The 13,368-nt window shown below is 42.0% G+C and overlaps 1 protein-coding gene across 2 annotated transcripts in view; it reads right to left on the minus strand.

Moving 5' to 3' along the window:
* LOC106877427 (hemocyte protein-glutamine gamma-glutamyltransferase) overlaps positions 1-13,368 on the minus strand; it is a 105,209-nt gene that overhangs the window by 70,143 nt on the left and 21,698 nt on the right. The window contains exons 2-3 of one of the 2 annotated variants that reach the window (XM_089352010.1): positions 13,251-13,271; positions 8,967-9,208 (exon numbers count right to left, since the gene is read on the minus strand). In XM_089352010.1, coding sequence (XP_089208136.1) covers positions 8,967-9,208; positions 13,251-13,271 — 263 coding nt within the window. The remainder of the gene's footprint in view (positions 1-8,966; positions 9,209-13,250; positions 13,272-13,368) is intronic. The other variant, XM_089352012.1, reaches the window with a different exon arrangement.

The raw sequence follows: 13,368 nt of genomic DNA on the forward strand, positions 1-13,368 counted from the left end.
ACTTTTGTTTTATTTATTTTATTATATACATTTTTATTATTTCTATTGATTTATTTTGATATTCTTTATAATTCGAGTCTCTTTGAATCTACGTGTTGCTCATTGTCAAGAGAATGCTAGAAATGGAATATGGGTATAAAGTAAGGAGAAATTATAGGTGAACCAGCAGTGCTTTCATTGCCACTCAGATGCGGACGTGTATGCACATAGCTATTGCTGGATCGTATTTATATAAGATCTTTATAATTACATGTATAATATGTAAAACGCTCAGCAACTAACGCTAATGCACAGAAACAATTGTTGTGATTTAGGATTAAAACCTGCCCTTTCCATCTACGGAAACACATACAGACATACATACACACACACACACACCCGTACCTAACACTCACAATCCCACACACACACGCACATCCACACATATACACACACACGCACACACCCACATACACACACACTTCTCACCAACACTACACACTCACACAGACACGCATACAATCATACACACATGGGCATAAACAACACACGCATATACAATAGCAAACGCACGCACACACACGTACACAGCAACGCACATACACACAACATACACATACACACAAACACACACGCACGCACAGAAAACATACACATACACACACGCGCACATACAAAATACACACACACACGTACACGTACCTAACACCGACAACCCCACACAAACACGAACACACACACACCCAAACAACCACCTGTTGACCTTCTACCTACACTGTCTACAGCGTCCACTAACCAGTCCTGCTACTAATTTCTTCCACTACGTCATACACACACACACACACACACAAACACACTAACAGATAAACCACCAAACCATGCACACACACACACACACACACCTACATACGCACACACACGTTCTGTTATCACACACACACTCGCAGACTTACGCACGCGCACCGATATTCATCTCCCTTTTTCACTCTCCCATCTTAGAAAGAACTTTTCCCCCACCACCTCCTCTTCCGGTCTTTTCATCATGTAACCTCGTGGGCATCGGTACCATTTTCCTCTTTCTCCGTTCTTCCATTCTCCGAACTTTCCATCTTTCCGACGAAGGGCTACGCCCGAAACGTCATACACTCTCTCTTTCCTTTCCTGAGCGTCCAATAATACTATCCATATCACGTCCTCACCTTGTTGTTTTTTTGTTTTTTTGTTATTGTGTTTTTGAACTATATGACGTACGCTCACACGGACCCTGGCCTTTCAACTGGATTTTATGTACCCAACCGCCGGATTACCTTGGATTACTGTTCCCGTTGGATCTGCCTTTCCTGAACCTTGATTGAACATCAGCAAAATTTGTCCGTGACTCTTACACTTTTTTCCACTTTTTTCGACTTGTTTCACCTTTATCTGTTCTCCTTCTACCTTTCTCGTCCTTCCCTTGTCTCACCACTAATAACACCCACACCGACATTCACATCCTCTCACCATGCCTGACCTTCACTCCTTCACCCAACATCTTCAGTCCCTTCTTCGCCGTTTTCTTTCTTTTTTCCCCCCACAATGCTTGCAACCCACAAAAAACCTCTCTTACTTGCTCTTCAAAAAGACCCGCCACACTAGTCATCTCAACTTTCTCAGCCGCTGTCTCCGCCATCACGTCATACCCCGTGGCTTCCTCTTGAAATTCCACGCTCCCCCCTATTCCTCCCCCTTCATCGAACCCACCCTTGCCCGCACCTCCCGCCTCATCATCCGTGCCACCATCCGTTCCACCCGTTCCCTCCTCCACTCCATTGACCACCAACTCTCCCAAGCTTACCTCCTCCTCTCCTCCCTCTGCCCTCAACCCTTCACCCAACCTATCCTCCGCTTCCTCCTCAATCTCAATCACCAACTCCACAATTTCCTCACACACACAAAAAATAAAAAACTCCACAACCTCCTCAACCCCCACCCTTCCGCACCCCTGACACCCTCCCCTTCAGCTCCCCCTCCCGATTCCATGCCCCCCTCCATCGCCCATTCCACACACTCACACTCCTCCCACCCGGACATCCTAACCCCCACGCCATCACCTCCCCACAACCCCAACCCCACCCAACCCCATCCCACCTCTTCTCCCCCTCCTCCTCCGCCCCCCGCTTCTACACCTCCTCCTCCCGACCCTACTCACCCCACCACCCCGCTTCCTCACACGGTTGTGACTATACCACCCAATCTCCCCCTGTCCGCCGCTGAGCGCTCGCTCCTTGGTAGGGGCCTCCGCTTCACGCCTCTCACGCCCCATTGTGACGAATTCGGGACTCGCACTGATGTCAGCCAGTTCCTGCGCCGCATCAAACTGTGCGCGTTCTTCCATACGTCAACACAGCGTCCCGACAATCGGGACTACTTCTCGGACCTGGGACGCCGCCCATCCAACTGGACGCCGCCTCCAGGCCAATTCAGTAGCCTAGACTTGTTCGTGGATGACTGTAAGGCGTTGGTCGAGCGTTTCGACTTTAAAAAAAGACCCCTCCGGGCCAATCTCACCCGGGCCGAATCGGTCGCCCTCCGCAATCTCCGCCGCCGTGACGACATCGTCATCAAGCCGGCGGACAAAGGTGGAGCAGTGGTGGTGTGGCGCACGGACCTTTACAGGAGGGAAGCGCTCAGCCAGCTTCACAATCCCCTCTTCTACCGCCTCCTCCCCTCCGACCCCACCCCCTCCTACCAACGGCTTGTGTCCTCCACAATCCATGACCTCATCTCCTCCTCTGCTCTCCCCGCTACCGCCACCAACCTCATCGTCCGCACACCTCGCACCTCCTCCATCTACTTCCTTCCCAAGATCCACAAACCTAACAACCCTGGCCGCCCCATTGTCTCTGCTTGCAATTGCCCCACCGAACTCATTTCAAAATACCTCGACCATATCCTATCCCCGTTAGTTGCTGCCCTCCCATCCCACATACACGACACCAACCACGCCCTTCGCCTCTTCAATTCCTTTTCCTTCCCTCCCGGCCCCTCACGCCTCATCTTCACCCTGGACATCAAATCCCTATACACGGTGATTCCACACAACGATGGTCTCCCAGCCCTCCAATACTTCCTTGACCGCCGCCCTGACCCCACACCTAGCACCCCTACCCTGCTTCGTCTGGCAGAACTCGTCCTCACCCTCAACTGCTTCACGTTCGCCGGAGATACCTACCAACAGGAATCTGGGGTCGCGATGGGGACGAGAATGGGGCCCAATTACGCCAACCTCTTTGTTGGTTACATTGAGGCCCAAGTATTCTCCCAATTCTCCGGTCCGACCCCGGAACTATACGGTCGCTACATAGATGACTGTATAGGAGCCACCTCCCTCTCCCGCGAACAGCTCTGCCTTTTCATCTCCTTCCTCTCCAACTTCCACCCCGCTCTTGACTTTACTTCCACCATCTCTGACACCTCTGTCAACTTCCTCGACATCTCTCTTTCCATCAACCCCCCCTCTAACTCTCTCACTACCTCCGCCTTCTTCAAACCCACTGACTCCCACCTCTACCTCAACTTCTCCTCCTCCCATCCATTCCACACCAAACGAGCCATCCCCTACTCCCAGTTCCTCCGCCTCCGACGTTTGTGCAGCCTGGACCAGGATTTCGAGACCCAGTCCCAGTATCTTGCTCGTCTGTTCATGCATCGAGGATACCCCTCCCACCTTGTCCAATCCGCCCTCGCCCGCGCTCGTCGAATCGACCGCACCACCGCCCTCTCTCCTCCCCCACACCAATCCCCTAACCGTACCCCCTTCCCACTCCGTTTCCACCCCGCCACCCTACCCCTTCGTCGGAGGATCCTACGGGCCTTCCGTCGCCTCCAGCTCGATCCCACTACCCACCCCATTTTCCCCAACCCACCCCTATCCGCTTTCAAACGCGCCCGCAACCTACGCGATCTACTGGTCCGCAGTACCTTCTCCTCTTCCTCCCCACCCCCACCCGGCTCCTTCCCGTGCTCCAGATCCCGCTGTCACACCTGCTCCTTCATCACCAACACTACCTCTGTCACCGGATCGAACCTACAAACACTTCACATTCCACACAGTTTCACCTGCACCTCCTCCAACCTTATTTACTGCATCAAATGTACCCTATGCAACCAACTCTACGTGGGGCAGACGGGCCGCCGGCTGGCCGACCGTTTCACCGAACACCTAAGGGACGTTCGGCTAGGTTCGGACTCCCCTGTCGGCCGTCACTTCCAACTGCCCAACCACTCTCCCTCTAACATCTCCGTTTTTGGCCTCGCCCTGCACCATGGGTCCACTCCCTCGCGACTCCACTTGGAGCAACGCTACATTTTCAACCTCAATTCTTCTTTCCCCTTCGGACTCAACACAGCCTTCTCTTCCTTATGACTCTCCCCTTTACGTCCCTGCAACACTTTACATAATTTTTTTTTTTTTTTTTTTTTTTTTTTTTTAACCCCCCCCCCTCGTCCCCCTTACATTATATCCATTATTCTCTTGTTATTAGACTTACTTTTTTCTACTTTTTATCTCACCACTACCTACACGCACAAATACCCACACACCTTACATATATACCGCCCACATACATGACAAACATACATACGCGCCCTCACACACACATAGCCGAACGCACATATATACACACACACACCCATATATACGCGCACGCCTACATACACAGCCGCATACACATGCACACACATACACACAGGAGTGCACACACAAAATAACACACATACCTGGCACACATACGCACGCACACACATAAACATACACATACACACCCCTCACATACATAAAACCACACACACACACACATACACACATACACGACACACATACACATATACACACAGGCACACATACACATATACACACATGCACACACACCTCTCACATACACAATACTCACTCATATACATAACACATACGCACGCACGAAAACATACACAATATACACATACACGCACGCACAAAAAATATACACACACGCGCACACGGAAACACATACAGACATACATACACACACACACACACCCGTACCTAACACTCACAATCCCACACACACACGCACATCCACACATATACACACACACGCACACACCCACATACACACACACTTCTCACCAACACTACACACTCACACAGACACGCATACAATCATACACACATGGGCATAAACAACACACGCATATACAATAGCAAACGCACGCACACACACGTACACAGCAACGCACATACACACAACATACACATACACACAAACACACACGCACGCACAGAAAACATACACATACACACACGCGCACATACAAAATACACACACACACGTACACGTACCTAACACCGACAACCCCACACAAACACGAACACACACACACCCAAACAACCACCTGTTGACCTTCTACCTACACTGTCTACAGCGTCCACTAACCAGTCCTGCTACTAATTTCTTCCACTACGTCATACACACACACACACACACACAAACACACTAACAGATAAACCACCAAACCATGCACACACACACACACACACACCTACATACGCACACACACGTTCTGTTATCACACACACACTCGCAGACTTACGCACGCGCACCGATATTCATCTCCCTTTTTCACTCTCCCATCTTAGAAAGAACTTTTCCCCCACCACCTCCTCTTCCGGTCTTTTCATCATGTAACCTCGTGGGCATCGGTACCATTTTCCTCTTTCTCCGTTCTTCCATTCTCCGAACTTTCCATCTTTCCGACGAAGGGCTACGCCCGAAACGTCATACACTCTCTCTTTCCTTTCCTGAGCGTCCAATAATACTATCCATATCACGTCCTCACCTTGTTGTTTTTTTGTTTTTTTGTTATTGTGTTTTTGAACTATATATATATATATATATATATATATATATATATATATATATATATATATATATAGAGAGAGAGAGAGAGAGAGAGAGAGAGAGAGAGAGAGAGAGAGAGAGAGAGGAAAACCCAAAATTAAAAACGAAAGTAAAGGCAAAAACAGCAAAAGGCAAAACGACGCAGACAGAAAAAGTATTACATTGATATTTAGTTTAAGATGGAAAAACAGTTGGGTGTGCCGTTTCTTCGTCAGAAAGAGGACAGAGGAAAAGTCCGGTGAAAAGGAAAAGAATAGTCCAAGAAAAGCAAGTGTGTGGTGTGTTTGTGCGTGTAAGTGTATATTTATGAGTGTATACGTAATACATACATACATATATACATACATACATACATATATATATATATGTATACATACGTACATACACATACAAACACACACACACACACACACACACACACACACACACACACACACACACACACACACACACACATATATATATATATATATATATATATATATATAGTAAAGGCAGCTATAAGCAATATAGAACCAGAATGGAAGAATTCAATTGTCACTAATTCTGACTGATGGTGCAGGGTATCACCTACATTGCTAGAGATAAAAGGTAGAAAACCTTCTTTGCCGCAGAGAAGCACATGTCTATGTACTGACAGGAGTGCTAACCGCCCCACTGCAAACAAGATCATCATACTAGAATTCAAGTATCACTTGAAATTTAAACCATCGCTGAGTGATTTGGCCATATATATATATATATATATATATATACGTGGAGGCGCAGTGTGACAAGAGTCAGTCTTGTCACACTGTGTCACACTGAATATCCCCGAGAACTACGTTATGGGTACACGTGTCTGTGGAGTGCTCAGCCACTTGCATGTTAATTTCACGAGCAGGCTGTTCCGTTGATCGGATCAACTGGAACCCTCGACGTCGTAAGCGACGGAGTGCCAACATGTAAGCATACGCACTTGCTTGAACCCACAATTCCTGTTAACAAAACAGTAGTCAATTATTTAGTGCTATTATTGTCTACAATAATTGAACTCTTTCGAGAAATTTAGATTTTTTCCAGGTCAACGAGGGACCGTGTATTTAGGTGTCAACCGAAAAGTTTAAAATAACAACGAAATAGGCCTTAACTTGTATACTGGTGGGTGAAAAACTGAAAGGATGGATTAGATGATGTAGTCGTAAATAATCCTAAAAAGACAGGGTAGCCACAATTGTAACGTTTTGATGATAGATTTGCTAGACGTTTAGAGTTGACATGGAAGTAAAAAGACACTGTTTTCGAAGTTCATTCAAAGCAGTATTTTCTTAGATCGAGGTGCCCTGACCCAACAAGATTAAATTATTCTCTCTCTGTCTCTGTCTGTCTGTCTCTCTGTATCTCCCTCTCTCCCTCCTTCTCTCTCTCTCTCTCCCTCGCTCATTAACAGATTTTCTTCGGTAGGATTTTTTCAGCAGATCTTATATCAAATATAAGCTAGATATAAAAAAAACTCTTCCATTTTAGGTAGCTAGAAGATAGATTCAAACATTAGTGGAGTTATATATATATATATATATATATATATATATATATATATATATATATATATATATATATATATATATATATATATATATATATATATATATATATATAGAGAGAGAGAGAGAGAGAGAGAGAGAGAGAGAGAGAGAGAGAGAGAGAGAGAGAGAGAGAGAGAGAGAGAGAGAGAGAGAGAGAGAGAGAGAGAGAGAGAGAGAGAGAGATACATGTGTGTGTAAATATCGGCTTGCATAATGCATCTATGCATATAGTTGAATGCACGTAAGTATTCAAGCAATTCATGGCTCCACATCCGACTGCAACTTTTATAGGTATAACTAAATACATACATACATGCGTATATGTATGGACGTAGACTCCCATCCATATCTTCATACATACATAAGTATGTATTTATTTGAAACTAAGGCCTCATTCTGTTGATTCTCTAAGTTTTCACGTGTCTCTTTTTCATAATGACTGAATTCAAGTATCATTTTCCAGATATGAAAGTTTTTTTCAATCGACACGTCTGTTTGGATTTCTTTGACTGAACATTCTATCACAACACCTCTTGTTCTGTTCTTGGCCGCATAGGACTCTGTCCCATTAGTGTTGGGGACAGATAGTGTATAGCTGGTCAACGTTGCACTTTACAGGGGATATCTATTAGTTAACGCGAATATGTTTTTCGACGCCGTTCGGCTTCACTAATCGTATGATAGTATTATGTTTATAATTGAAAGTAATTTCAAAGTGGTTTAGTTTTGTACCGATGTATGAACACATACACTTGTTCAGCATTTCATATGCTTGCATAAGGAAGTTCTAAGTTCTAACCAAACACCTTTCTTCTTTAGAAACATAAAGAAGTTATAAGTTCGACAACGTATTAAGGCATAATACTGCAATTAGATTTTTTCCAATTAAGGTTCCAAATATATTGGGATAGTGACGCCGAGTTGTGTTCCCTCCGCACCTGGAGGTGTGGATATGTCTATTATACTTACTCTTGAACATTTTATTTCAGTGAGACCGAAGTATTTTCATGTTATTATACGCCAAAGATAAATTTCCTCGATAAACTAGTGTCTTTGTTTGGAATCCTGTCAAATGGTGTTGCTATACTTGAATACAAGAATTGGTATGTTTGCATTGTCATTGTTTATACAGGTTCTAGCTAGTATGTAGCTTTACTGCAACTTTTATAGCGTATTCGTTTAACAGCTTCTTGTAGTTATGAGTGGTAAAGGGTAGAAATACATACTTACGAATATTAGAAAGTGTTGTACTAAAGAAAGAGTTCGTGATAATATTTAAAGTGTTTTCCTATAGAATAGCGATGTTCATGATTTTGTTGTTGCTGATCTTCTTGATGATGATGACGACGACGACGACGATGATGATGATGATGGTGATAGGCAAAATCAACATCTTGGTATCAATAATAGTGACATTGATATCTTGGTTCTGGCGCCCGTAATGAAGCTGACGACGATTACCTGTGGTTAGTGATCTAGCGAATGTCCTTAAACGACAACTTACCTTCATCTTCCTCATCACTTGATTGGTCACTTGGTGGTAGTATGCCCAAACGTTCATAGAGTCGTTCTAGCCTGGTGAAGCGAATTCTGCCACCTCTCCTTCCTCTGCGGCGATTTCTAGCGAATAGTGAAAGGCCACCTCTTGACCCAGGTCTTATACGTGATTCCCGGTCATGGTGTGAGTCGAAGAAAGTCGAACGGAAGTTCCGACCGATGCCACTATGAAAATTACCATCGCCGACTCTGAAACAATTGATGCATAAATGTTTGAAAAAATTTCAATATTACGGATAAGGAGTTAATCAAAATATGCCGGGCGATGTCAATGAATAAAAATAAAAGCATTGTACTATGTTACATAGGTCGCTTAATGATGTTATATTTCGGGAAAAATTCACTTTTTCAAAGACAAGATATATAATAATTAAAAATTCGTACAACAAATTTGTAATCGGCAAGCCATTTCAATTGATAGTTATTTTACACATGTGTGTATGTATGTATGTATGTATGTATGTATGTATGTGTGTATGTATGTATGAATTTATGTATATATGATTTTTTCTGTTTTTAATTATTTAGATTCTTCCTCTGACGAAGGAGCTGATTTCTAACAAAGATACAAAGCACAAAAAAAAAAAAAGAAAAGAAGAAAAAACTGAGTCACATTTTAAACTTGAGAAAAACCTTAAATATTTTTACAGTTTCATTTACAGAATGCATTTGTGATGCTCAAGTTAGTTGAATTTTTTTCCTGAAAATCCAAGCTTATGCTGACTGTCAATTTAGCATATGTACAGGTCGTCGTCGACTTCCGACCAATCGACTACGGCGTTTGGCGCACCAGCTCCCGGTTGCAATAATAAATAGCTGGTCAACGTTGCACTTTACAGGGGATATCTAATGGTTGAAATCTAATGGGTTTAATTTCTTAGAAACTAAGCCGTCTACGGATGATGTCAGCTAACAAACGCTTCCCCTATATTTGGTTATCGATTACAGCTGTGGTTATCGCATGTGTTGGATAAATATCCTGTCGCGGAGACATCGAGGCAACTTCGTGTTTGTTTATAAGACGACTGCTTGAAATTTTTTTACTAACGCCAGTATAATAGTATAATGCAGAATGCTGTGTGTGACTTTTACCTGAGAATGAACCTTAAGCATGTAAACATATAAAACAAACCTATGTATAGGCCTATAGGCCGACTTACGACCAAATCGACTTACAACCAGATCGACTTACGACCAGATCGACTTACGACCAGGTCGACCTACGACCGAATCGACTTACGACCGAATCGACTTACGACCGAATCGACTTACGACCAGTCAGTCGGAACCAAGTGTGGTCGTAAGTCAGTCATTCGGTTCTCTTTAGGGATTTCTTGCCAATAGAGAAAGAACTGTTTTCTGACCTAGATCCAATGCTATCTTCATTGGAATTTCAACAACATCAACAGGGTATTATGTATGTACGTATATATGTATGTATGTATTATGTATGTATGTATGTATGTATGTATGTATGTGTGTGTGTATAACGCGTGTATGCATGTATGCATGTATGCATGCATGCATGCATGTATGTATATATGTATGTATGTATGTATGTATGTATGTATGCAGATTTATGTTCTGTTTAATGTATGTTTTCTCATTCATAGAGTTGTATGTCTAGACATGCTCATATATATTTAAATGATTAACTTCTGGCAAGTTTTACAGATTTTTAAGGTTCTAGTGAAGACTTGGATCTGTATTCTTCGAATCGGCTTTCTCCTTTCTGGTCTTGAGAAACCTAATTTCTCAAGATTGGTATTTAGGCAGTGTGTTACAGTGTCCCAGTGTATCACAGTGCTCCAATAATTACAAGTATAAATCTGAACGTGTAATCTGAATAGAGTACCTGTAGATTCCTCAATAGTTAAGCAGAGGTATATTTTTTCTTCAATGATCTTTAGCTTTATGTTAACATCTGCTTGGCAGCTGATTTCGGCAAGTGTCCACATTTCCTCTTCTCAATCTCAAATTACTATGTCAAGTCTATTATGTTTACGTAATATGTATGTATGTATGTATGTATGTATGTATGTATGCAATTTGGATGGACGGATGAATTCAGATGTTTATCTATGTGAAAATATGGGTATATTTAGGTATGTGACAATTTATATATGAAATTGTGTGTGAAAAAGGGGGTTGTCGGGATAAGAAAATATATCTGTATGTACAAACTTGCAATGAAATTAAAACATACTTACGAAAATGCACACATGCATGTTTAAGAATACACAGCTATATTCTCAAGGTAGGTATACAGGTTTGGATAAACATACATTAACAGGTCAAAATGAAAAATGCGTATAAAGAATACAACACAGGTGCTTGTAGTTAGAAATAGCTCATATATTTGTAGGAGCATCTCAAGACGTTAAACATTATTTAATCAATAATCGTACACGTGTATGTTCTATATTAATAACTAGTACTTCTATACAAAAACAACATGCGCAAAAAGCTATATATAAAACTGTATACTACAGGGATATAAGTGCATGCGAGCGAGTCCTGCTTTGAAAATATAATGGACGTGATATAAGTGATATATATATATACAGACACATTTAGTATGAGTTACATATATCACTTAAATCAGTTTGATTTTGCTAGGCTTCTTACAGAAGCCCAGCCCATTGCGCTCAGTTAGCCGAATATGTATGTATATATATATATATATATATATATATATATATATATATATATATATATATATATACATTATATACAGTGGAGTTATATATAATGAAATATATTGAATTTGAAAGTTATGACAACAAAAATATTGCACATAAAATTGTATGCTATAAGCAAGCATGAGCACAGGACTCGCAGTCATGCATCTCTAAGAGGGAATAAGCGACACGAAAGTTGGCAGTAGATATTTTGTCAGTACTGTACAAAATATCCTTCCTCCTACTAACATGGAATGCAAACTAATTTTGATAGCACCAAATTATAACATTATTATTAACTACTTGGTAATGATTAGTATAAAGGAAACCGGCCGTCACTGTAAATATTTTATTTCATAACAAAAAAAAGTTGCTTTCCAGCATTAAATTTCTATGCATTTTCCTTCATTTTATATTTCTTTCTACAGACCATCATGTGGAACGTTTTTCTCGAACCTTTTCCCAACTCTCTTTCTCTCTCGAAGTCTGTTATGTTTAAAAGTAATGTGTAAGTATGTATGTATGCATGTATATACGTGTGTGTGTGTGTGTGTGTGTGTGTGTGTGTGTGTGTGTGTGTGTTTAAATATATAGATATATAGTACTCTTAGCGCTACTGGTAGCGTGTGTCTCAGTACATCTTGTCGCATGGTTGTACTGATTGCGCCTAAAACGGCAACCCAGCCAACCCTTATTAGTAAGGACGGTTGTTTTTGTGGGATAGACATCCTGCCAGCACGAAAAACAAAACCTGTCCACCAATCAGGAGGGCGTGAGACACATAGCCTAACCTTTGAGAGATCCCTAACTGCCGTTTCAACATCCTTCTGAAAAAGGGACACTCTGATGTAAAACCTACGGTTTCATCTGATTAATAGCCGTCTCGCTTCAACCTGCTGCTTGGTGGCTAAACACTGGGACTCGGAGAATGCTACTTCCGTTGTAATAAATACTGGCAGAAAATATGTTAGAACATTAATGGGAGGAATGGCGTTAGAGGAATTAGTAAAAAATATGTAAAATCTAAAGTTAAGCAGTTTAAGATGTCAATGTATGTCTTTGGTTCAGCCCGGTGAAGGTGGGTTTTTTTTCTAATTGTCTAACAGTGACTTTTCAAGTGCTGCGTTTTCGAAATATTTCTGATCTGGTGTTTAAATAAGGACATTTGTTACGTAGATTATTGAAGATCGTTTCTTTGGTTTTGTTGTGCACAAATAATGCTATTTCTTCCAAAGTTAGCGAAAGATTTAAGCATGCGTGCAGGAAACAACATGTCTTTCCAGTTTAGACAGAATATCCACGAAGTATTTGCACAATACAAACATGGAAGGGATAAAATCTATGAAGAGGAGGAAAACGAAAATCATTAAAAACTATGATAATAAAACCACTATTTAAACACAGGATCAGAGATATTAAGAAATGCAGATACTTGGAAAACCACATATATCGAAACTTGTGAACACCACCTTGACAGTCTACCGCATCGCCAACCTAAATTTGCCGTGTGTACACGCTCATTCAGGCTGTAAAAATACTTTGTTCCTTACCTGACAATTACCATTCTGTAGCTACAAGGAAATATGGTGAGGAAAAGTAGCTGTTATAGTTGCGAAGAAATATGATAAGGAAGATGCAAATTAAATGAGATAAGAATAAATTAAAGCA

The sequence above is a fragment of the Octopus bimaculoides genome, chromosome 5 (assembly GCF_046866305.1).
Source record: "Octopus bimaculoides isolate indiv1 chromosome 5, ASM4686630v1, whole genome shotgun sequence".
Taxonomy (NCBI): domain Eukaryota; kingdom Metazoa; phylum Mollusca; class Cephalopoda; order Octopoda; family Octopodidae; genus Octopus; species Octopus bimaculoides.